Raw genomic sequence first — 25,434 nt, forward strand, 5'->3', positions numbered from 1 at the left:
CAGAAGCTATTGTATTTTTATATACATCAGTTCATTGTATTTCTATATACATTTCAGGCTTATTGTATCTTTGTATACACACAGAGTTTATAGCATGTTTTAAACAGTCTTTCTTTATATCGCACTTGTTTTAAATTGACTTATATTGAAAGAAGTCAGTCAGGTTGAGTGGAGTTGAGCCAGGTAAGCTATTCAGTTTCTTCCAGATCTCCTTCTAGCCTATGTTGCTTAGTTTTCCAGCTCACATACTCGTACATTCCATGTACTGATGTCAGTTGGCCTGCATCTTATTATGATGCAGATACAGGTACCCCGGATCAACATCCTGCACGTCGTTGATCCAGCTGAGCACCCCAGAGTCAGTGGTGCGCCTTCTTTCTTTCCGGAGGACTCGGTTATTTTGTGTTCTTAGTTTTGTCCTAGTAGGATGTTGTGGGGTCTGTCCCAACATCTATCTCAGTATTGTAGAGGCTTCATAGACAGTCAGTCAGTTAGTTTTGAGTCTCTTATATATGTAAATATTCTATGTTGAGACCCGAGGTGCCTTGTTGGCCAGATTTGTATCAGTTAAGTTGTCTTATGACTTTGCTTTGCATGAAGTTATTCTGTTGAGTTAGGTTTCCGCTGAGTTAAGAAAGCCAGGCCAAGGGTTCGCTTGGGGCCAGTTATGGTCTCCGAGTGCCGGTCCCGCCCAGGGTGTAGACTCGGGGCGTGACATGGCTTTTCTCTGGCTTTTCTCTTCATCTTTTTTTTTCTGTTTTGTTTTGTTAATATTGGAAAATCGCTATTCTAGGGGTGTTCGCTAATTAGTCCTTATTAAGTGGATGATGTTGTTAATATGAGTTATGTATGCTAGTTTGCTTTCATGGATTAGTCATAATATCGTTTGAGGTTTTTGCTAAATTTTATCAAGTATGGTTGTTACTGTCTTTCTCTGTTCGAGCGCGTTTAGACGTTCCCCTTTTTGAACCTTCACTCGAGTGTTATTAATCTGTTCTATTTTGTGTATGTCGTGCTTAAGTATCGAGCGTGCCTTGTTTAAGTTGTTTAATGCTAATATTCATGTAAGCTTAAGTTCTCTAATAAGCTAATATGGTTGATATTAGTCTCATGCTTGTTCTAACCATGTAATTTTCACCTATTTCTTTGATGTTTTGTTGTCTTATGTGACGTGCTTAAGTCAAGTTTTATCTTCATGCCATCGTTTTTTAGTTGAAAATGTCTCATTTTTACCTGAGTCGATAGCATACTTTCCCTACTGTCTGTGATTTCCATTTTTTTTTCTTAATTTTTTTTTTCCTACCCACTACTTTAATTTGGCTCAGATATTTGACATTAGCTTTGAGTTCTTATGCTTTTTATTTGAATGTGTGTTTACTTGGTCTGGTATTTTGGGTTAGCTACAACATTTTGAAACTTGTCATGATCTCATTATTCCAGCAAAAATCACTTAGAGTAGTGTAGCATTGTTGATCTAATAATTGTGGGACATAGCATTTGTTAATCGCTAAGTAAGATTTTTTTTCCCTGCTTGTTGGCTTGTGTTCTAAAGTGACTATTGTGTAAGTCAATCCACGCATCCACCTTGAATATGGTGTTTCTTCATTCCAACTGTTTTTTTTTCATAACATTGTAAGGACCCTTAATCGTATCGGAGTATAGTTGTGTGATTGATTTCCTGGCATGTGATAATTGTTCAATTTAAAGTGAATTGTTCTTTGTTGTAGTGTGCAAGACTTGAAGTTGTGGCATGTTGATTTATTTTTATTTGATTTCCCTTATTAAATCAGCGAGTGGTTACTTACATTCTGTTTCTTTTTTTTATACATGTAAAATTTGTTCGGGTACTACGGACCTCATCCTTGCATTTTTCTTTGGACTACGGAAGCCCAATTCCTTTTTATCCAAGTCGGCCAGTTATAAAAAATCGACGAATAGATCTCAGAGTTGAAAGAATATGCAGCGGATCGAAAAAATTGAAAAGACTGGGACAGAGGCCTACTCTTAATTCCAAAGTTGTATTTTGTTATTTTGGACCTAAGCCCTTGTCATTTTACTTATTATTATCTTGTTAGAATTTAGGACAGGTGGCAAGAATTGGGCCAAAGACCCAAAATTAAATTAGGCCCAAGTGTTGGGCCAGGCGGACAGAAAAACCAGACTTGGGCCCACGTCTCTCTCTTTATTTTTATTGTTTTTTACATGTTTACTTGTTATTAATTGATGTTAATCTTAAGGTTTTAAAAATTCAACTCCCCAAAAAGAAAGTCATTTTGAGTTAAATTAAAACAAACTTATTTTTTAATTGACCTTTGGAATATTTATTGTATTTCACTTAAAGTAAATACCCTTATAATACTTTCCCTTCCCTTAAAAATAATTTCAAGTTTCAAATTGTTTATTTTCATAATTTAGTCATGTATGCTTTTATTTTAAAACAGTTTAGCCAAATAGTTAATTGCCGAATAACCGCGTATTAGCGAGAATTTCAGTTGCTTTCAAATCCTTCCCGAAATGCTAATAAGTACCCCGAACCCCTTTTAAGTTTTCATTAGATTTTCTGTTTTAGTCTTTTGAAAACGACAGTTTTCTTAATTTCCCTTTAAAAATTATGTGGCGACTCTTAAAACCAGTCTAAATCTATTTTTAATATAAAACAAGAGTAACTTCTTGGACCTCTAAATTTCTTTCTTATGCTGAGAGAGTACAACTTCTGAAAAGTGTTCTCTTCTTCATTCAAGTGTATTGGTCTCAAATCTTTTTTCTTCCTAAGAAGTTAGTTCAGGCTATTGAAAAAAATTGCAGAATTTTCATCTGGACAGGAGGAGTGAAGGTTTCAAAGAATGCTTCGCTAGCCTGGGACAAACCTTGTATGCCTAAGACTACTAGTGGAGTGAACTTTCTCAATATTTCTTCTTGGAACAAGGCTACTCTTTGCAAACTCTTGTGGACTCTTAGCCATAAAAAAGATAAGTTATGGATTAAATGGGTTCACATGTATTATGTAAAGGGCGAAACTCTATGGGAGGCCAATACAAAACAAGCATCTTGGCTTATCAAGAAAATCTTCAAAGCTACGGAGTACGTGGAAGCTGTTGGTTACACAGATGATCAATTCCAAAGATTGCACTATTTTTCTGTAAAAAAAGATGTACCAATTGGTGCAAGGGGTGTTTCCAAAAGTAAGATGGAAGAAGTTAGTTTGCAATACCTCTTCTTCCCCCAAATAGTTGTTCATTATGATGTTGGTTGGTCATGGAAGGTTGTACATGAAGGATAGGATGATTCACTGGGGAATGAGTGTTAATCCAGTATGCCCTTTGTGTGAATCAGAGAATGAGTCGATCTTACACCTTTTCTTTGGGTGCTTTGTTTCAACATCAGCGTGGAACAAGCTACTACAATGGCTAGGACAAAGACGACAAGCAAAAGAATGGGAAGAAGAACTTACATTGGAAGTGAATCACCATAATGGGAATAGTACTGCAGCAACAATTTATAGAATGGCAAGAGAGGACCCAAATTGTGTTTTCAAGGCAGAAGAGAAATATTGGTCCTTGTGAAGAGAATAATTCAAGATGTATATTTTAGAGGTTGTCTCAAAGTGAAATTAACTAAATACTTGACGATGTTGAACTACTATCCAAGCTAAAATAGTCGATAGATGGTTAGGAGATTAAAGGTTATTATTCGGGTTCGATCTAGTCGGAATAGTTCTTTTTTTCCTTTTTTTTTGAGCTGTAAACTTCTCTTTGGTAATAAAATGCTTACTTACCAAAAAAATATTATATTATAGAAAATTTAAAAACTACATGTTTATACAAACTTTAAAAAGTTATAGACAAAAAGATTGAATGTCTATGGTGACAAAACTGAAAAACCAAAGGAAATCATCATCATATACAAAATACAAACCATCGTATATAATTACAAATCAAACGAAGAATTGTTAGTTGCGAATCATACAAATATGAAGAATTATACAAACGTGGCAAATTATACAAATTTGAAGTCAGGCCACGTAATTAATGGTGAATGTTAGTCGCGAGTGGTAATTATAGCAAACTATAGCTATAATAACTAATTAAGTAGTATAAATTTGCTTAACAACGTAACTTTTCCTACTTAATATTGGGTTGGCTACCGATGAGCCGACCTTAGTGTCATGTCCCGCCACTATTCGAGCCTAATTTTGCAGCAAAGTAGGCGTAGAGGTTTCTAGAGTCAAGTGGAGAACTCTAGAATGCCTTGGAGACTTCAAGAAGGCCTTGGAGAACTCTAGATTATGTAGAATTCTCTAGAAAGGGGGCCAATATGTAAATACCTTAGAGACTTCTCATGTAAATATTAATTGCACTTTAGTCCTTAGGAAGTAGTATAAATAGAGGTGCCTCTCATTTGCAAGGCATCACCAAGTGTAAAGCATTCTCCAAAGCAATACAAAAAGGCTTCTTCCAAAACTTTCTCTTTGTTCTTTCTAAGTCTTTCTTAAGCATTCTCTTAGCGATCCAAGTCCTAAAGGCTTCCTTGAGTTTATAATATCTTGAAAGAGTAGTGAGTAAATTGTCAAGGGCCGCACGGAACTTTAGCCAACACTCTAAGTCCGTGACAAAATGGTATCAGAGCAAAGGTTTGCACTAAGGGAATGCCAACTGAAGGGGACGTAAACGCCGCTAGCACCACCAACATTCCTCCGGATGGTGGAAAGAAGTCCCAAAAGGGAAAGAAACACCAAAAGAGTCCTGAGGAAATGCTGCTGGATCCTACACCAAGCGAGGCGCTAACATCTCATCCACCCTCAACCACCGAGGCCAGTGACGATGAACACGGCGAGGGGGCCATCGACGTCACTGCAGGAGAAGAGTGGGTCTCAAGGGTTGAAGTGTCCAGGCAGGCCGTGGAGATATTAGGCCGACGCATGAACGTGGCTGATGGCAAATTCAAGACTCTTAAAGACTTCACCCTTGAGGAGACCGAAAACATCCACAAGGAGTTGGAAGGACGCCAGCGGGCCGAGTTCGAGATGAAGGAGGCCATCACCTCCTTGGAGTGTCGGCTCATGGAGGCATTGAACACAATTGAAACCATGAAGGCTGAAATGAGGACACTCAAGGAAGGCATGGAAGCTGGAGGATCTGCATCACCCCACCGTGATAGGGAAGCCAGGGTCGAGGCTCCTAAGCCACCCATGTTTAAAGGCATCCGCGATGCTCAAGAGGTGGAGAATTTCTTGTGGCACTTGGAGAATTACTTCAAGTGTAGCCGAGTGAAGAGTGATGAGACCAAGATCAACATTGTCGTGTTGTATTTTTCAGAGATGATCATGCTGTGGTGGAGGCGCAAAGAAGCCGAGATAAGGAAGGGGACGTGCACCATCAACACGTTGGAGCAATTTCGCGAAGAATTCAAGAAAGCCTTCTTTCCTAATAACGTCATATACGAGGTTAAGCGCAAGTTCCGGGAGCTGAAGCAAACAGAAAGCATTCGGGCGTACGTGAAAGAGTTCACAACTCTAACGCTTCAGATTCCCAACCTCACGGACGAAGACATGTTGTTCCACTTCATGGACGGGTTACAGAATTGGGCCAAGACGGAGTTGGAGCGGCGACAGGTCAAGACCATAGATGAAGCCATCACCCAGGCCGAGTCTTTGACAGATTTCAAACATGATCAGCATGACAAGGCAAAGGGCAAGGATGCAAGGAGCAGTCATGCCAAAGGTGGGGGAGACCGTGGCCGAGGCAAGGAGCAGCAGGCACACCCCAAGCAGCACAACCCCCACAAGCCGGACAACAGACGATTCGTGCGCCAGAACTACACGGAGAAGAAGGCGCAGACCACTAAGGGAGATGGTTGCTACATATGCGAAGGACCACACGGCTATGCCAGGTGCCCGGAGATGAAGAACCTTGGTGTCATCCTACGCGAACGAAAGGAGAAGGACGCACAGGAGCAAGGGCAAGACGCAGGCACGACGCAGTTGGGCATGGTTGGACTATGCAGGGCGATAGCCAAGCAGACAGAGAAGCCAGGAGACTTCAGCACACAGTATGTAGACATCTCCATTAATGGACGTACAGCTCGTGCCATGGTGGACACCGGGGCAGAAGCAAACATCATGACCAAGACGGCGACAGAGAGGTTAGGGCTGAACTATGTTCCAAGCAACACCCGCCTCAAGACGGTCAATGCACCACCGACCCCCGTGTGCGGAATCACCCAAGGAGTGAGCATCACGTTGGGAAGTTGGCAAGGTAAGACAAAATTTACCGTCGCTCCTTTGGATATCTTTGACATTATTCTTGGGCAAGAGTTCTTCCAGTGGTGCCACACGATGATTGACCCCCAACTCCAACGACTCATGGTCCTGGAGCGGGAAGGGTCATGCATGGTACCTCTAGTCAAGGTACCAAAGAAGGAAGAACACGCCCTCCTATCGGCCATGCAGATCATGAAAGGCCTGAAGAAAGGAGAGTCGACGTTCTTAGCTATCATTGCAAGTTCGAGAGAAGACAATGGTGCTAGGGAATCCTTGCCACCGATCGTAGAGAAGGTCCTTGAAGAAAACAAGGATGTGATGCCAGCCGAGCTGCCAAAGATCCTACCTCCAAGGCGCGAGATATATCACAAGATAGAGCTGGAAGTTGGAGCCAAGCCACCCGCACATGCCCCTTACCGCATGGCTCCACCCGAACTGGAGGAGCTAATGAAGCAGTTGAAGGAGCTCCTCGAGGCCGGACACATCCATCCATCCAAGGCACCTTATGGCGCGCCGGTATTATTCCAAAAGAAGAAGGATGGATCCTTGCGCTTATGCATCGACTATCGGGCGCTTAATAAGGTAACAATTAAGAACAAATATCCTATCCCGCTTATTGCAGATTTATTTGACAGACTTGGACAAGCGAAGTACTTCACGAAGGTGGACCTCCAAAAAGGTTACTACCAAGTACGCATCGCAGAGGGGGACGAGCCGAAGACAGCGTGCGTTACCAGATATGAAGCATACGAGTGGTTGGTGATGCCTTTTGGCCTAACCAACGCACCCGCCACGTTCTGCACGCTGATGAACAAGATCTTTCACCCCTACCTGGATCAGTTCGTGGTGGTGTACTTGGACGACATAGTCATCTACAGCAACACCTTGGAGGAGCACGTAGAGCATCTAAGGAAAGTCTTACGAGAAAACCAGCTTTATATTAAGCGGGAGAAATGCGAGTTTGCCCAACATGAAGTGCATTTCTTAGGTCGTATCATTAGCCAGGGCGAACTACGGATGGACGAGGCCAAAGTACGGGCAATCCAAGAATGGGAGGTGCCCACTAAAGTGACTGAACTACGATCGTTCCTTGGACTTGCAAATTATTATCATAGGTTTATAAGGGGATATCTGCAAAGGCCGCTCCGCTGACCGAGTTATTGAAGAAAAATAAGCCATGGGTTTGGAGCGCGGAGTGCCAACAAGCCTTCGAAGGTCTCAAGGCCGCGATAACAGAAAAACCGGTCTTGACACTGCCCGACTTTTCGAAGACCTTCGAAGTACACACAAATGCCTCAGACTTTGCCATTGGGGGAGTTTTAATGGAAGAAAAACACCCAATAGCATTCGAAAGCCGCAAGCTGAACGAGACCGAACGGCGCTATACGGTGAAGGAAAAAGAAATGACGGCCATAGTACATTGCCTGCATACGTGGAGACACTACTTGTTAGGCTCCAAGTTTGTGGTCAAGACGGACAACGTAGCCACTAGCTACTTTCAATCACAGAAAAAGATCACCCCAAAACAAGCTAGGTGGCAAGACTTTCTAGCCGAGTTCGACTACGCCTTGGAGTATAAATCGGGAAGAGGCAATGTTGTGGCCGATGCGCTAAGCAGAAAAGCCGAACTTGGTGCCATCACGACAGCCCATTGCGATATTCAAGATGCAATCAGAGATGGCATGCAACATGATCCTGAGGCCAAGAAGCTGATGGAGCTAGCCGCCCAAGGCAAGACTAGGCGCTTTTGGGTAGAGGATGGCCTCTTGCTCACGACCGGTCGAAGGGTCTACGTGCCGAGATTCGGGACTATCAGGCGGTGAATAATCAAGGAAAGCCACGACACACCGAGGGCCGGGCATCCAGGGCAGCGACGAACCAGGGCACTGATTGAGGCTATCTATTTCTGGCCACGCATGCGAGACGATATCAAGTGCTATGTGTAGACTTGTCTTGTGTGCCAGCAAGACAAGGTAAAGCAAAGGCATCCAGGAGGACTACTAGAGTCGCTACCCGTAGCGGAACGTCCATGGGAAAGCGTAACTATGGACTTCATCACCTCCCTACCTAAGTCCGACGGGTACGAAACTATCATGGTCGTGGAGGACAGGTTCTCAAAGTATGCTACCTTCATACCCGCCACAGCCGGATGCACCGCAAATGAGGCCGCTCGATTGTTCTTCAAGAACGTGGTGAAATATTGGGGGCTGCCAAGGCACATCACTAGCGACCGAGACCCCCGCTTTACTGGGAACTTTTGGAAGGAGCTGTTCGAGATATTTGGCATAAAACTTCACTTCTCCACAAATTTCCACCCGCAGACCGACGGCCAGACCGAACGCGTCAACGCCCTGCTGGAGTGCTACTTAAGGCACTATGTTAGTGCGCATCAGAAGGATTGGGCCAAACTCCCAGACATGGCACAATTTTCTTATAACTTACAAAGGAGTGAGTCCACCGGGCGCACACCATTTGAATTGGCGACGGGCCAACAGCCCCAAACTCCGCATTCTTTACCGGCCGCTTTCGAAGGGAAGAGTTTGAAAGCTTACCATCTTGCCAAAGGATGGGAAGAGCAGCTTGACACTACCAAGTCCTACTTAGACAAGGCAGCAAACAAGATGAAAAAGTTTGCCGACTGCAAGAGGCGTCCCACAGACTATAAGGAAGGCGACATGGTCTTGGTGAAATTCAATCCAAGACAGTTCAAGGCACTAAGAGACGTTCATCAAAACTTAGTGCGAAAATATGAGGGTCCGTTCAAGATCGTTGTCAAGGTGGGCAAGATCTCATACAAGGTGGAGTTGCCTCCACACTTCAAAATCTATCCGGTGTTTCATGCAAGCGTCCTCAAGCCTTACCATGAGGACAAGAAAGACACCAGCCGAAACCAACCCCGCTGGGCCCCATCACTGTCACTGCCTCGCATGACCGGGAGATTGAAGCTATCATAGATTATCAAGCCAAACGGAAGCGGGGTCAACAAGCCAGCGCCATGTTCCTTGTGCATTGGAAGGGACAATCTCCAGAGGAGGCCACATGGGAGAAATATGAAGACTTGTGACAATTTAAAGACCAAATCCGGGATTTTCTGCAGCAGTGCGCCGTGGTCGTCGCATCATCGGATGGGGGAGCGTGTCATGTCCCGCCACTATTCGAGCCAAATTTTGCAGCCAAGTAGGCGTAGAGGTTTCTAGAGTCAAGTAGAGAACTCTAGAATGCCTTGGAGACTTCAAGAAGGCCTTGGAGAACTCTAGATTATGTATAATTCTCTAGAAAGGGGGCCAATATGTAAATACCTTAGGGACTTCTCATGTAAATATGAATTGCACTTTAGTCCTTAGGAAGTAGTATAAATAGAGGTGCCTCTCATTTGCAAGGCATCACTCAAGTGTAAAGCATTCTCCAAAGCAATACAAAAAGCCTTCTTCCAAAACTCTCTCTTTGTTCTTTCTAAGTCTTTCTTAAGCATTCTCTTAGCGATCCAAATCCTAAAGGCTTCCTTGAGTTTACAAGATCTTGAAAGAGTAGTGAGTAAATTGTTAGGGCCGCACGGAACTTTAGCCAACACTCTAAGTCTGTGACATTAGGCTATATACACATTGGACCTAAAAATGATTAGGAAAAAAAATGAATCAACTTGAGAAACAAAATACAATTAGATTACTGACCAAAAAAATTTAAAGCAAACAACATTAAATAAATTTACATAGGACCAAAAATAAATTGAATGAACTTAGCAAACAAAAGTAAAAAAGAATTAGGGATCTTTGCAAATTTAAAGGTATAGTCATTTCTTTGTCACATAGCTCAAACAAACACTTTATGTGATACAATTTTAACAAAAACTCCAGTTTTAAGTACTCAGACTGTCACGATTCAAAATGGGTCATGAATGACACACACACTTAATCTTCTAGGTGGGGAAATCAACGAATGCAAACCTCAACTTATATTAGCTATTCAACTTATGAAATACAACAACAATATGAAAACTCAAATCTTATTAAAGTAAGAAATAAAATCAACTAGAGTCTATTACATAACATCCCAAATATGAAAGTCATCACATTAAAGACATCTAATTTCAAAATATCAAGTCTGAGAGTATCGAAAACACCAGAATAGATAAATAGAATAGTTGTGCTCGAAATCTAAGGACATCTTGCCATAACCGAGGAATTCCAACACGAGCTAGAAGGAATAGCTCACCCTAAAACCTGATGTATTGGAGACTGGCTAAAGTTATGGATGAGTCAAAGTTGTTGGTATGCTCGTTGCACTCTTCAAAAGGAAAACGGAGAAAAAATACAAGTAGAGATCAGTACATGACAACATTTACTGAGTATATATCATCGACCGACTCAAAATAGAAATTAACATGCATAAAGTAATAACATAAAATCAACTATAACACTTAGCAGGTGGCAAGCAATAAGGAACATGAACAAGTGACAACAACAATGAAGCAAGTACGTAATTAACCAACAATATCAAGAACACACATGAAGACTCAGGCCTCCACACCACTCTTTTTTGGGAAATGGGTTCTTTGAAATTGAGTATACTAAGTTATTTTGATATGTTTTCCTTTAATATTACCATACCAAAACATGACACCCGGTCCAATAATATAGTTAATTAATCATTCTTTATCATCATTTTTCACTTTCGTAACAATATTTCATCAAGTCTTATTTATTCAAGGCATCATTTTGATAGAGTAAGTTCATGATCATGGATTTTACGGTCTTGGTATTACAGATCAATCACAACAACATATAGATCATTCAAACCACAATAATTAAGTACGTAGAATATTTTACAACATTACTCATTGACTATCAATCACTATTAAGAGTCTCTCTATCACATAGAATAAACCATAATCTACCTTAATCGAAGAACCATAGTCAAGCAGGCTAATTCCCCAATGCTTTTCCTTTTCTCAATGTCTCTGAACATTTTCAATATATCAAGTATACAATATTCGTAAGCAAACGAGTTCGTAGACACTCATATTACTATATTTCTAGCCTAGACATAAAAAACTCACTCAAACCTATAATCAATTTCCTAATTTTTTATGCCAACTAATATATCAAGTCTCATATTTCATAAATTTCAAGCTTAGAATTAAGTCTCAATTTTCTCTAAATATCATAAATTTAATGATATTTATATAATATAATATATCTAATAGTTAATTACATATACCAATATATCAAAATTTGAATCATAATATAATAACTATAAGAAACAAATTTGGAAAAAGACCCACGCGGCACATTATGGACAATTCACGAAAAACTAATCATTTTTGCACCTCAGATCATACACTCTATTGCAGCAACAACATATATATAACATCACCTTTGCCAATATCCCTTTTCTTTTCTTCCCAATCCAATTATTATAGTAATGAAAGGATTTTTCATCTATCAGAAATTATCATTTTAAAACAATATTGAAATTCAAATGTAGTTTTATCTGGAGAAATATCACATTTATGCTTTGTAGTTCGTGCACAGGTAACTCTTTTCGTCTGTCTTTTAATTATTTAGGGCAATTATTATGAACTAATCATTAAATAAATATTAAAATTCCACTAACTTCTTCCTACATATGGGTCATGCATGTGATAAGAGTACTATATAAATTATGGACATGACTCATTAACCATCAACTAATAAAAAATAATTATTTAATAAGGACCCATCAAATAAATAACGATAGTTAATTGAATAGTTCAAAATTCTGATTTAAAATTTACAGGAAGGTTTTTTTATGGAAGAAGTAGGTCTAGTATTCGAAATCACCTAAATGATCATTACATTAGATACCAATTTACCCACCGTTCGTTCCGAATGGTCAAAAGAAAGGCGAGGGTAAGAAAGGGTACCTGACTCGATGAAAATATGTGAATATCTTTCATGCATATCAGCCTCAGTCTCCCAAGTGGACTCTTCAACCGACCGATTCTTCCACTGGACCTTGATAGATGTAATCTCATTTGACCTCAACTAGCGGACCTCTCAATCTAGAATAGCTACACACTCCTCCTCATAAGACAGATTCTCATCAAGCAGGATCGAATCCCAGCGAATAATATAATTTGTATTATCATGATATTTCTTCAATATAGACACATGAAATATCAGGTGTACTTCAAAAAATTTTGGAGGCAAAGTCAACTCATAGGCCACCTCTCTCACACGTTTAAGAACTTCAAATTACTCAATATACCTCGAACTACGCTTACCTCGCTTACCAAATCTCATCACACTCTTCAAGGGTGAAACCTTCAGCAACACTTGTTCTCCCTCCATAAATTCCAAGTCCTTGAACTTCCAGTCTGCATACTCTTTATGCTTGCTCGCAGCTGCTAGAAACTTCACTTGAATGAATTTCACCTTATCTAACGATTCCTCCAAATGATCAGTACTCCAAGGTCTCACCTCAAATACATCAAACCAACCAGAAAAACCTACATTTCCTTNCACCTCAAATACATCAAACCAACCAATGAAAAACCTACATTTCCTTTCATACAATGCCTCAAATGGAGCCATATCAATACTTGAGTGATAGTTATTCTTGTACGAAAACTCTACCAAGGCCCAAGGGTAAGAAATGATCTCAATAACCACTAAAATCTATCACGCACGCATGAAGCATATCTTCCAACACTTGAATTGTTCGCTCAGACTGTCCATCGGTCTGAGGGTGAAATGTGGTACTAAGATCCAATCTAGTACCTAACTCAGCCTACAAGGTCCTATAAAAGTTAGAAGTAACTTGCGTACCTCTATCTGATATGATGGAAATCGAAACTCCGTGCAATCGAACAATCACGCGGATATAGAGTTTTTACCTTCCATGGAAAATATTTCCATTCATACCAAACACACTCTAAATATGTACTTTTAGAGGCAATTAACACTTTTTGTAAATGTCCCTAAAATCTATAGCAATATTAGATCTAATGACAACCAACTATTACCGATAAAAACTTTAATTTTTCTTTCGTATAATGGTTGAAGATAGAAATTAATCTTCACTTTTGGTTTGTTCGCAAATTTTTAACGCAGCCGCACAGGAGTACTAACATATGTGAAATCATCTTCTTCTTTTTTTAAAAAAAAATAGCAACGAGTCATGGTAACAAATTTCCCATGAAAATTTTACCGCTAAATATGTATTATCAGAGGTAATTAATTTTTTAAAAAATATTTTTAAAGTCTATAACGATATATATTAGATCCAATAATGACAATTAGCTTATGTTGATAGAGATTCTAATACTCTCTGTTAATGTATATATTATTGTCGTTAAAAACTGCTATTGTGATAGTGACATCAAAAGGTCTTTTCTAATGTCCCATGCGATAACCATACTGACTTGACTTCCACTTTAATTATTGAATTAATTTCCAATGTTATTACGTGAACATAAGACTATACTTTAATGTCAAAAACTATATTTTTTAAAAAGGATTTACATCAAATTATTCTAATTTATCATGATTATAAGTTACCTACCGAATGAAAATAATCATGCATTAATCAACTATCATTTAGTTATAAGAATTATGTGAAGATATGTATCATTTATTTAAAACTATTTAAACATCGGGCACAAGTGAATTGTATAAACATTTTATGTTAGTATTTGCTTACTTTTTCTTATCAAAGGATATTTTGTATAATTATTCAATATTCGATATTCATTGGTTCTATTAATCTAAATAGTGTGATTTGATCAAATTTGATCGATTTGCCCTAAAAAAAGAAGAAGTTAAGATCCGGGAGAAATAACATCAACCAATTAGCATCCCTCCGACGCATTCGTTATGGTTATCTCATACCTCTTTTTTCTTTTCGTATGATTTTCACATAACTCAATCAAATCATATCGTCGTAAGCTTTATTACAAGAAACACCCTTCCTACCAATTATTTTTGTTTTATTAAAAAAGGGTTTTGAAGTCTATCATCAAGTTAATATGTAAGGTCCAAGTCACTAAAGATTGTGACATTTTAAAGACATACAAAATTGTGGAATTATGTATTGAAGCAACAATAGTCTTGAGCACGTGTTCCACCTCATTCCACGTTTATTGACCTTTGGGATTTTGACTCATTTCTCTAATTTGGATCTATTTTTTTTGTTGTTGTTGTTGGTTTTCACTTTTCAAGATATATTTTTATTTAAATTTAAATTGGCTGAATAAATAGCATATTTTAGACTTTATTTTTAGATGACATTATGTAATATCTTAGAAGAGTTAACGTCTTTAATTGAAACTAATGGGCATCAAATGTTATTAAATTAGGAAAGTGCACCTACAAAACAATAACCATTTTAATTTACTTCTCTATGTGCCCTCAATTTTTCCATCATTTTGCTTCATCATGATTTACTTCCTCTATTCTATCTTTTAATTTTCCTAGACTAGGTGAGTAGAAGAAAAGTCAAATTATCCATTCAAAATTTTCGAATGAACCCCTCGATCCTATTTAGCTTCGTCTTGGTCGCAAGATTCTATATCAACTACATATTCTTGTATGTATTATGTTGAATGTATAATCAACTCATACCAAGACCTTGAAGATATTGCAGATTACTATATATGTCTTTGTCAAATTTAAAATCAATACTTGCAAATGTCACGATCTTGATGCACTTCAACTTCTTCAATAGAGAGATTGAGACCATTTAGATCACTTGTCCATCACTTTTAAAACAAATACTACTTAGATATTAAATATATGATAGTAAAGAAATTTTTGGAATTCAGTGATTTTAAGTTGAAAATATATCAAATGTATTAAAATATTTTTTTATCTTGTGGTCGTAAATATGTCATGTTGAAAATTGAAACTAAGAGTTGTTAGAAAGGAAAAAAGACATTCTTTTTTAAACTAACTAAAAAGAAAAGAAAAATAAGTTAGATTGATCATGCACATTACTCTATTTTTCGAAGAAAAAGAAACTTTTGATAACAAACGATTTTTTCCAAAATTAGTGAAGTTTGAAAATTTGATCAAATAGGCTATTCAAATTTGGAGTGTTTGAGATTAGTATTTCGCTCGGTCTATCATCTTGTAATTTTATGTGTTTACTTCTTTATACTTGAAACCCTCTTCATAGAAATTTTGGCTCCAGCACCGCTCAAAGAAATTAAATACTCTCCAAGCACTTGCTTGAGACGTTTCATTTTCAAGTGAACTAGCATTGAAATTTTGCCACTTGGCCATAGCATATGTCAATCTAGTAGTACTATTTTATACCAAACATTGGCCCAGGTTTATTTATTTTTTCTCAATTTTAACTTGAAAGATTATTTTGATGCATAATTAAGGATTAGATAGAGCTTCATTATCCATTAAATTAGCCATTTTTAAAAGAGTTAAAGACTTGAGGTCTAGAACTGGATTAATAATTAAGTCAAGAGAGATAGAGGTGAAAATCTTGAAAAATTAAAGATATATGTATTTATCTATCCATCTCTCTCAAGTCCTCCCTTATCCAATGCAAATATATATATATATATATGTGTGTGAGTTTATGATATAGTTCAAAAAAAAGCCGTCTCATTTCCCTTTTTTATTTCTAATTCATTCACTTCAAGGTTGATTCTGAACACTATATAATATAATTAATTTTCAACCAACACTCAAAGCCTTATGGATATGGAAATTTCATCCCTTCAATTCCCAAATTATGATTTCTTGCTAGACGAATTTCTAATATGCGAATTTGATTCCGAGTTGAATGATCATGATCATCATATACCAAGAAGTTTGTCATCCTCAGAGACTACAAATTTCTTGAAAGGAAGTAACTACAATAAAGTGACATCATATTCCATCAAGAGAAAAGACGCAGATCATAAAAAAGAAAAAAATGAAGAAAAGCATTACATAGGAGTTAGAAAGAGGCCATGGGATAAATATGCGGCGGAAATAAGGGATTCAACAAGAAAGGGAATTAGGGTATGGCTAGGGACATTTGATACTGCTGAAGAAGCTGCTTTAGTTTATGATCAAGCTGCATTTTCAATGCGCGGTCCTTTAGCACTTCTCAATTTTTCAATGAAAAAGGTCCAAGAATCACTAGAAAATATTAATTTTTTTATCGAAGATGGCTCGTCTCCGGCAGCTGCTTTAAAGGAAAGAAATAAAATGAGAATGAAAAATGTGAAGAGGAGAAATAGGAAGAAGAAGATGAAGAAAACAGTTTTGGTTTTTGAAGACTTGGGTGCTGACTTGTTAGAAGAACTTTTATTAAATTCAACAACTTATTCAGAATGATTTCAGAATTAGTAAGGTTTGCAAAAAATAAAATGTACATAAATTTTATTTTTGTTTTCCTTTATGATTTCATAAGTGAGGTTTGTGATTGATAAAATATACATAAATTTTATTCTTATCTTACGGAACAAAACAAATTATTTCCCATAGACTATATGAAATAATGCTTACAATTTAGTAAATTTGCTCCCTCACCCCTCCCATTTGTTTGTGGTGTAAAACATAAAATTCACTAAAGCTTCCAGAAAGCTGGCTGTCTTCATCACCGAAAGCAACATTATTGGAGGACATATTTGGGAGAAGCTAATAAGATATTAGTGAGTGATGGGGATGTGAGAGGTAGCTCACTAGTGCACATATCGATCGGTTCGGTTAGACTTATCGGTTATCAATTTGTAAACATGTTAAATTACTATAGAACCATTAATATCACTACAACAAATATGATATACAGCTACGAAATTATTAGCTACGACATCAAATTCGTCACTAATTGTTCGCTTTTAGTGACAAAATTTACTTTTCGTGCTTAAATATATGAGACACATACTTTTAGTGACGAAACAAAAAAAACCGTAGCAAAGTTTCATCTACTAAAGTTTCCCACCAAGAAATTAATTGGCGCCATTTGTTAAGTAGTGTTAGTCACGAATTTAAAGTTTTCAGTGACACATTATTTCGTCACTAATAATGTATCTAATTCATGACAAATTATTTTGTCTTAAAATTTATTGATTTTTTTACCCAAAAAAATTTCATCTAAAAAAATATGTTGTTACAATATCGACAAATGAGAATTTGTAGTTAAATATTATAAGTTTTAGCTATAAGAATTTAACTTTAATTATGATATTTATTTTTGTCACTAATAGTATAAATAATTGGTGACAAAGATTTTATTGTCTCTAAACAATCTGTGATTCAGTGACAACAAAAAAATTGTCACAAAATATGTAAGGTGTTAAATAGCAACGACTTAGTAGTAGTGAATAATTCAACTATTTGCTACGAAAAAAATTCATATCTAAATACAAATTTTTTTGCTACAATTGTTCATAATTACAAGTGACAACTTACAAAAAGAATAATATAAGTGCTTCATAAGAATATGCTTCAAAAAGAATAAATACAATTTCGTTAATTGGCGAGGAAAATAATTAAAACCAACGAATTCGGTCCATTTTGTAAAAATGAAAAAGTTCAATTCATGAATTTTCTTAAATTACACAATTATGCATCATTTCAAAAATACAATCCAGGTTATAAGTATCGTGAGTGGGGTACGATTCTGCCATTAGATCACTAATATTTATTGGTTTAACACTTTTGTTTTTTTATTTGATACACTTTCATCGATAAAGACGATAGAAAAAATAATTCTCAAGTCTTGGTGCTATTTTTTGTGCGTGTCTATTGATTTGTGATTGGTAAACTGCATAGACTAAATCAATCTACTTGCTTCTGTCTAAAAATATGTAGTTATTTAATAGTAATTCCACAAATGCACGTAGATCAACTATACATAGATAACATCAACTTACAAACTTAGACTTTGCAAAGGTGCGAAATATTTCATGAATTTCTATTAACTTTTCCAGCAGTGTAAAAATCGAAATAAACTAAAAAAATGAAAGCACAAATGAAAGAAACGAACAACCTAGGATTTCAAATATATTATGATGAAGTACTATATATAGTTATGGGTATCAATATTTATTTTTTTACAAAAAAATTGATTTGCTGACCGAATTGAACCGATTATTCAATTTTTAAATAAAATCGAAAGTTTAATTTTATTTAAATTTATAATTGTACTATATATTTTTTAAAATTTATAAAAATAACTGAATAAAATAACAGAATCGTACTGAATATATTTAAAGATATGTTAAAAAATATACAGTTTAATTAAAATATAATCTACATTTGAATGAATTGTGGGTGGTAAATTTCATGCACTTGTGTATGTGTATAAATAATCATATATATATTATATCTACAAATGTTGAATTTGAAAGAAGTGAATGAAGTAGAAACTAAATTAAAAATGAGAGACAAGAGATAGTTGATATGATGGTAAGCACTCCTTATTTCCAATCTTAAGGTTGTGAGTTCGAATCCCCAAGAAAGCATGATGTGGGAGCTCCTAGGGAGGAGTTTAAAATAAATTTGAGAGGGGTGGGGGGTGGGGGGAGGATAATAGGAAAATTAATCTTTTTTATAATAATAAAATTGTCCCTAATTAATACATTTAATAACAAAATAATTTTTTGTATATAAAATATAGTCATTAGCGACGTTATAATTTTGTCGGTAGTAATAACCTTTTTAGTGACAAAACATACTATTATCTACAAAAAATATACTTTTTACGACAAATGAATTTGTCACAAATGTTTAAGCATTTGGGGACGATTTTTCTTTTTATAGTTAATATAATACTTTTAGCGACGAAGCACTAAATCGTCTTTGTATACTTTTAGAGACACACATTTAGTGATGACTGAGTGACGAATTATTTTTCGTCTCACAAGAATTTTAGTGACGAAATATGATTTATAAATGAAGAAATTATTTGTCCCTGATAATCGAATTTGTTGTAGTGTATATTGACTTATTGATTATTATTTTATAGGTTATTGATCGTTATCAGTTCACTTATCGGTTTAACCGTTAACATTTGACCCAAGAAAATCATCGAAAATCAGTTAGAAACAAGATGATGAACCGAATGGAACCATGCACATGAGTTGACAGATAACATCTTACTTAAAAGTAAACATTGTCACATTATATAATAACAAAAAGTTTGAGATAGACAGAAATAAAAGTATGAAACGAAACTCTAAGTCAAGGAATTTATATACCAAATGGTCTGAATATAATTATTTAATTTACTATCGGATTATCGATTAATCCGTTAAGGAAAAAACCTCAAGTCATTACGAACCGATAACCTAATAATAAAAAAATTAATATCGTTATCAAAACTGCTAAATCAATAACTCATTAACGATAAATTAATATTTTTTTTCGATTCAATTTAATGATTTCTCTTTGATTTTGAACCTATATTTTGGGTGTGTATATATATATATATATATATATAAAGTAATTAATTTATAATAAATATAATTATATTTCTTTACATAAAAAATAGTCAAAATTAGTCAGGAAATATACAATAGCTATACACTGACTATACATTATAATACCCTCAAAAAACTGAATATAGTTTACCTATACATTAGCTATACACTCACTATACATTGTAATACACTCAAAAAGTTCAATATAACTTAATTATACATGAAATACACACCGACTATACATGAAGTATACACTGATTATTCAATCCCAACCAACTCAAAATCACATCTAAGCAATCCCTAATTTCATACATGAAATCTCTCGATGCTTCAAGTCTTTCGATATATAGTTTTCTTGAAACGATTCACATTAATTTAGCCGTACATTAAATTTTAAAGAAAAAGGAAAAACAATGAAGAAGAAGACGTAGAAGAAGGAGGAGGAAGACGCAAAAAAAATTAAGATTGCATTGGCCATTTTTTATTGAAAAAAAAATCAGCAACAATAAAAGTTTGATTATAATTTTGAAAACTCATTCAAACTCTGCATACACAGATCACGATTCTTTCTGGTGAGTACACCATAGGAAGCATCAAGTTAACTATGTGTTGAGAATGAATAGCACATGGATTGATGACATGGAGGCTTCACCTGGATCAGTGACATGGCACGAGTTAGTTAGTTAAGTTGATTATTGTTAGAACAGTTAGTGAGGTGTAATTGATGCAGATTAATTAGTTAGGAAAATGTACAGCTCAACTAGATTAGTTAAATGCTTTTATTTTGTATATATAGATAGCTAGATACAACTTTGTAGCTAATACGATTGGAATGAGAATTCCCCATTTTCACATTACTCTTCTCTATGTTTAACAACTCTCTCTTCATCTGAGTTAAGATTTGTTGCCTCCATTGATGAAACTTCTGCATACTCATGAATTTCATCATGGTATCAGAGCTGGATAGATCGTGAATAGAGTGTGATCGAGAGTAATTTTCTGTTATCCGCCATTGTTGAAACAGAGCTCTCAAATTTCAGAAGCTTCGAAGAGTAAAAATGAAGACTGAAGGAATTGTTGTTGCTGTTGGAAGCAATTTGAACGCATCAGTGACTATAGATCATCATCATTCGTTATATTTGTAGGCTTGTGATACTCCAGGTAAAAATTTGATTTCTTTCTCTTTAACTGGTCCAGCGAACTACGCAATTTGGAGTAGATCGATGAAAATTGGATTAGTAGGAAAGAGCAAGTTAGGATTTGTGGATAGAAGATACACAAAGGATAAGTTTGATGAATCTCTATATGAATTGTTGGAAAAGTGCAATGCAATTGTGCTATCATGGATAATGAATGTTGTGAGCAAAGAGTTGTTGAGTGAAATCATGTATGCTTCAAGTGCACACAAGGTGTGGATAGATCTGAAAGAGAGGTTGGACAAGGTTGATAGATCTAGAGTTTTCCATCTGCACACAAAGATAAACCATTTGACTCAGGGCACATCTTCTGTTTCGAGCTATTTTTCAAAGATGAAGGAGCTATGGGAGGAATTTGATGCCCTCATGCCATGCCCTGGGTGTGAATGTGTAGAATCGAAGAAATATATAGAGCATTATTAGTACCTAAGACTTTTGCAGTTCCTAGTAGGACTAAATGATTCCTATGTGCAATGTCAAAGTCAAATCATAATGACAACTCCAATTCCAAGCTTGAACAAGGCTTACTCAATGGTGATAACTGAAGAGAGTCTTAGATCACTGGGGAAGACAGTACATGTAGGTGAATCTATGGATGGAACAACTTTCTTTAGCAACAGAAACAAAATTACTGGAAATCAAACAAGTCCTGGTGGAAGCTATAAGGATGCTGAGAACAATTTTAAGCCAAGGAAGAATAGTGATTTTTATTGTGATCATTGTGGAATGAGAGGTCACACAATTGAAAGATGTTGGAAGGTGCATGGGTACCCATTAGACACTAGAGGAAGGAAAAGAATGGGAGGAAATCAAAATGCATCGGGAGTATTCAATACATCAGCTAATGCGGTAAAGTATGAAGAGGTCGCAAAGCAGGCATCATGTTTACTCAAGATCAGTATGAACAACTGATGAATTTGATCAACAAGGACAGTGTGACAGATGGAAAAAATGTGACATGTATACTTCATTCTTTCCAAGACAAACATAACATTGATTATGTTAAGTGGATAGTAGATTCAGGAGCAACTAATCACATGACTTACAATAAAAACCTGCTTAGTGACATTAGAAGATTAGATGACAGATGTCCAAGAAAGGTATATTTTCCAGATGGTAATGCTATTGAAGTATCATGCATTGGTTCTTGTGATTTGGAAGATGGGAGCAAGGTTACTAATGTCTTATACATACCAAAGTTTCAGTATAATCTTCTATCAGTCACAAAACTAACCAGGGATTTAAGGTGTTTTATTAGCTTTTATCCTGATCTATGCATCATGCAGGACCTTCACAGTGGGAAGGTGAAGGGGATTGGTAGAGTTGTTGATGGATTGTACAGGATGCAGTTGCAGCTGAAGGATTTTTAGAAAACTATGGTGGCAACTGTACAGTCCAAAATTGTTGATACATGAGAAGATTTAGCAGTTTGGCATCAAAGGCTGGGTCATGCTCTTGACAAAGTACTAGAGAAGATACCAAACATGAAATTTAATTCAAGTAGTAATAGTAGTAATAGAATAAAGGATTGTACCATTTGTCCATTAGCTAGACAAAGGAGATTGTATTTTCCTACTGGAAACAATAGACTTGTTACACCTTTAGAGATGATACATACTGATGTATGGGGACCTTATAGAGTGTATAATCATGGTGGAAGCAGATATTTCCTTACTTTGGTTGATGATCATAGTAGAATGACATGGATTTTTTTGTTGAAGTTGAAGAGTGATGTAATTGTCATATTGAAACAGTTTTTTGCATTAATAAAAACTCAGTTCGGTGCAACTGTCAAAGTTTTTAGAAGTGATAATGGTACAAAGTTCTTTAACTCAGAATGCAATGCTTTGTTTCAATCTTATGGGATAATCCATCAAAGTTCATGTGTACATACACCTCAACAGAATGGCTTAGTTGAGAGAAAACATAAACATTTTCTAGAGGTTGCTAGAGCAATAAGACTTCAAGGTCATTTGCCCCTCAAATTTTGGGGAGAGTGCGTCTACAATGATGTTTACATCATCAATAGATTGCCACTGTTTCTCTTGAATGGCAAATCAACTTTTGAATTGTTTTATGGTAGAAGTCCTTCCCTACAGCACATGAGAACTATTGGGTGTCTATGTTTTGCAAACACCCTCACCAACAGAGACAAGTTTGAGCCTAAGTCTATAGGGGCAATTCTCATGGGATACTCAGCCACACAGAAAGGATATAGGCTTTATAACTCGTTGACTAACAGTTTTTTTGTTAGAAGGGATGTACAATTTAGGGAATCTATTTTTCCCTTTCAACTTTTACAAACTGCCAAGCTGACATTGTTTCCATATGGTGTTATGAACTTAGATTCAGGCCCCATTCATGTTGTTGTGCCTGATCCAGCACCTATGGCCCCTCCACATGATGACATAGATGAACCCACTAATGTGGTACCTAATGACCCTTCTCATGCTCCAGTACCACTTATCCCTGCAGTTGGTATGGAGGTTAAAAGATCTTCCAGACTAAAAACTCAGCCTTCATGGATGCAGGAATACATTTGCAGTAGTAAGCCACCCACTAGTTCTTCTAATTCATGTCAATATCCTATGTCCAACTACATGTCACATTCATGCTTGTCTGGTACATATCAAGCTTTTCTAACCAAGCTCACTTCCATAAAGGAGCCTCAAAGTTATGTTGAGGCTGTTCTGGATCCTAAGTGGATTCTAGCTATGAATCAGGAGCTTCAGGCTCTTCAAGACAACAACACTTGGTCCTTAACTGATTTACCTCCTCATAAGGTACCTATTGGATGTAAATGGGTATATAAAATCAAGTACAAGGCCAATGGTTATGTTGATAAATACAAAGCCAGACTGGTAGCTAAGGGTTATAACCAGAAAGATGGCATAAATTATCAAGAAACCTTTTCCCCTGTGGTGAAAATGGTCACAGTAAGGGTTGTTCTAGCTCTTACAGCTTCTCATAATTGGTGCCTCCACCAAATAGATGTTTGCAATGCCTTCTTGCAAGGAGATTTGTTTGATGAAGTATATATGTAAGTCCCACAAGGATTTCCCAGCCAGGGGGAGAACAAAGTATGCAAGCTGCAAAAATCCCTATATGGACTCAAACAAGCCTCAAGACAATGGAACTTGAAGCTTACTGAGGCACTACTTGAATCTAGCTTTACTCAAAGCCATTTTGATTATTCATTATTCACGAAAAAGTTGGATACAAGAATGGTGGTTATACTGGTTTATGTGGATGATCTCCTGATCACAGGAAATGACCATCAACTCATTTTGGAAGCAAACAAGGCACTACAGTCTAGGTTTAAAATTAAAGATCTTGGTGAAATGAAGTACTTTCTTGGGATTGAGATTGCAAGATTAAGCATGGCATCTTGATGAATCAGAGAAAGTTTGCTATGGAATTAATCACAGAATTGGGACTGGCAAGATCTAAACCAGCAACTACTCATATAGAATTCAATCAGAAGTTGACAACAATTGAATTAGATGATCACATAGGAGTAAAGGGAGATGACAAGTTAGATGATGCAGGACCATATCAGAGATAGATTGGAAAGCTTATATACTTAACCATGACCAGGCCAGATATATCATATGTCATCCATACACTCAACCAATTCATGCATTGTCCAAAGAAGTATCACATGGAATTTGCTTTAAGAGTTGTGAGGTATATTAAGAATGCTCCAAGACTTGGTGTTCTTATGAGTTCAAGGGAGTCAAGCAAGCTCAGAGGTTTCTGAGATGCAGACTGGCAGCATGTCCTATGTTAAGAAGATCAGTGACAGGTTATGTGATGAAGCTTGGTGATTCTCTGGTTTCTTGGAAGTCTAAGAAGCAGACAACTATATCTAGAAGTTCAGCAGAGGCAGAATATAGAAGTATGGCATCAGGGGTATTAGAAATACTATGGCTCGTTGGACTGTGCAAAGAGTTGAATATGAAGGTTCAATTGACAGTGACTTTACAGAGTGATAGCAAGTCAACAATACAAACTGCTGCAAATCCTATTTTTCATGAAAGAACAAAGCATATAGAAATTGATCTACATTTTATCAGGGACAAAATTCAGGAAGGAGTGATCAAGACTGAATATGTTTCTTCAAAGGATAAAGAGGCTGATCTATTTACCAAAGCACTAGGGAGAGGACAACACAACTATCTTGTAGACAAGCTAGGGATGATCAATGTTTTTTCATCACCTAGCTTGAGTGGGAGTGTTGAGAATGAATAGCACATGGATTGATGACATGGAGGCTTCACCTGGATCAGTGACATGGCATGAGTTAGTTAGTTAAGTTGATTATTGTTAGACAGTTAGTGAGGTGTAATTGATGCAGATTAGTTAGTTAGGAAAATGTACAACTCAGCTAGATTAGTTAGATACTTTTATTTTGTATATATAGATAGCTAGATGCAGCTTTGTAGCTAATACGATTGGAATGAGAATTCCCCCATTTTCACATTACTCTTCTTTGTGTTTAACAATTCTCTCTTCATTTGAGTTAAGATATGTTGCCTCCATTGATGAAACTTCTGCATACTCATGAATTTCAT

The 25,434-nt window shown here is 36.5% G+C and overlaps 2 protein-coding genes across 3 annotated transcripts in view; both read left to right on the forward strand.

Annotated features, from left to right (window-relative positions):
* The window catches only part of LOC125864743 (acyl-coenzyme A oxidase 4, peroxisomal-like), a 1,153,105-nt gene that overhangs the window by 974,168 nt on the left and 153,503 nt on the right, over positions 1-25,434 (forward strand). The gene's annotated exons all lie outside the window — the stretch shown is intronic.
* On the forward strand, positions 4,646-8,082 carry LOC125864193 (uncharacterized). Its single transcript, XM_049544107.1, has 2 exons — positions 4,646-7,291; positions 7,375-8,082. Exons 1-2 carry the CDS (start codon positions 4,646-4,648, stop codon positions 8,080-8,082), a joined length of 3,354 nt encoding a protein of 1,117 aa, XP_049400064.1.

Source organism: Solanum stenotomum, chromosome 5 (genome assembly GCF_019186545.1).
Source record: "Solanum stenotomum isolate F172 chromosome 5, ASM1918654v1, whole genome shotgun sequence".
Lineage (NCBI taxonomy): Eukaryota > Viridiplantae > Streptophyta > Magnoliopsida > Solanales > Solanaceae > Solanum > Solanum stenotomum.

Excerpts from the sequence above, each read along its gene's own strand:
- LOC125864193 (XM_049544107.1), top strand. The coding sequence starts at position 4,646 with ATGCCAACTGAAGGGGACGTAAACGCCGCTAGCACCACCAACATTCCT. Across the intron at positions 7,292-7,374 it reads TACGGATGGACGAGGCCAAA|GTTTATAAGGGGATATCTGC; the intron begins GTACGGGCAATC and ends TTATTATCATAG.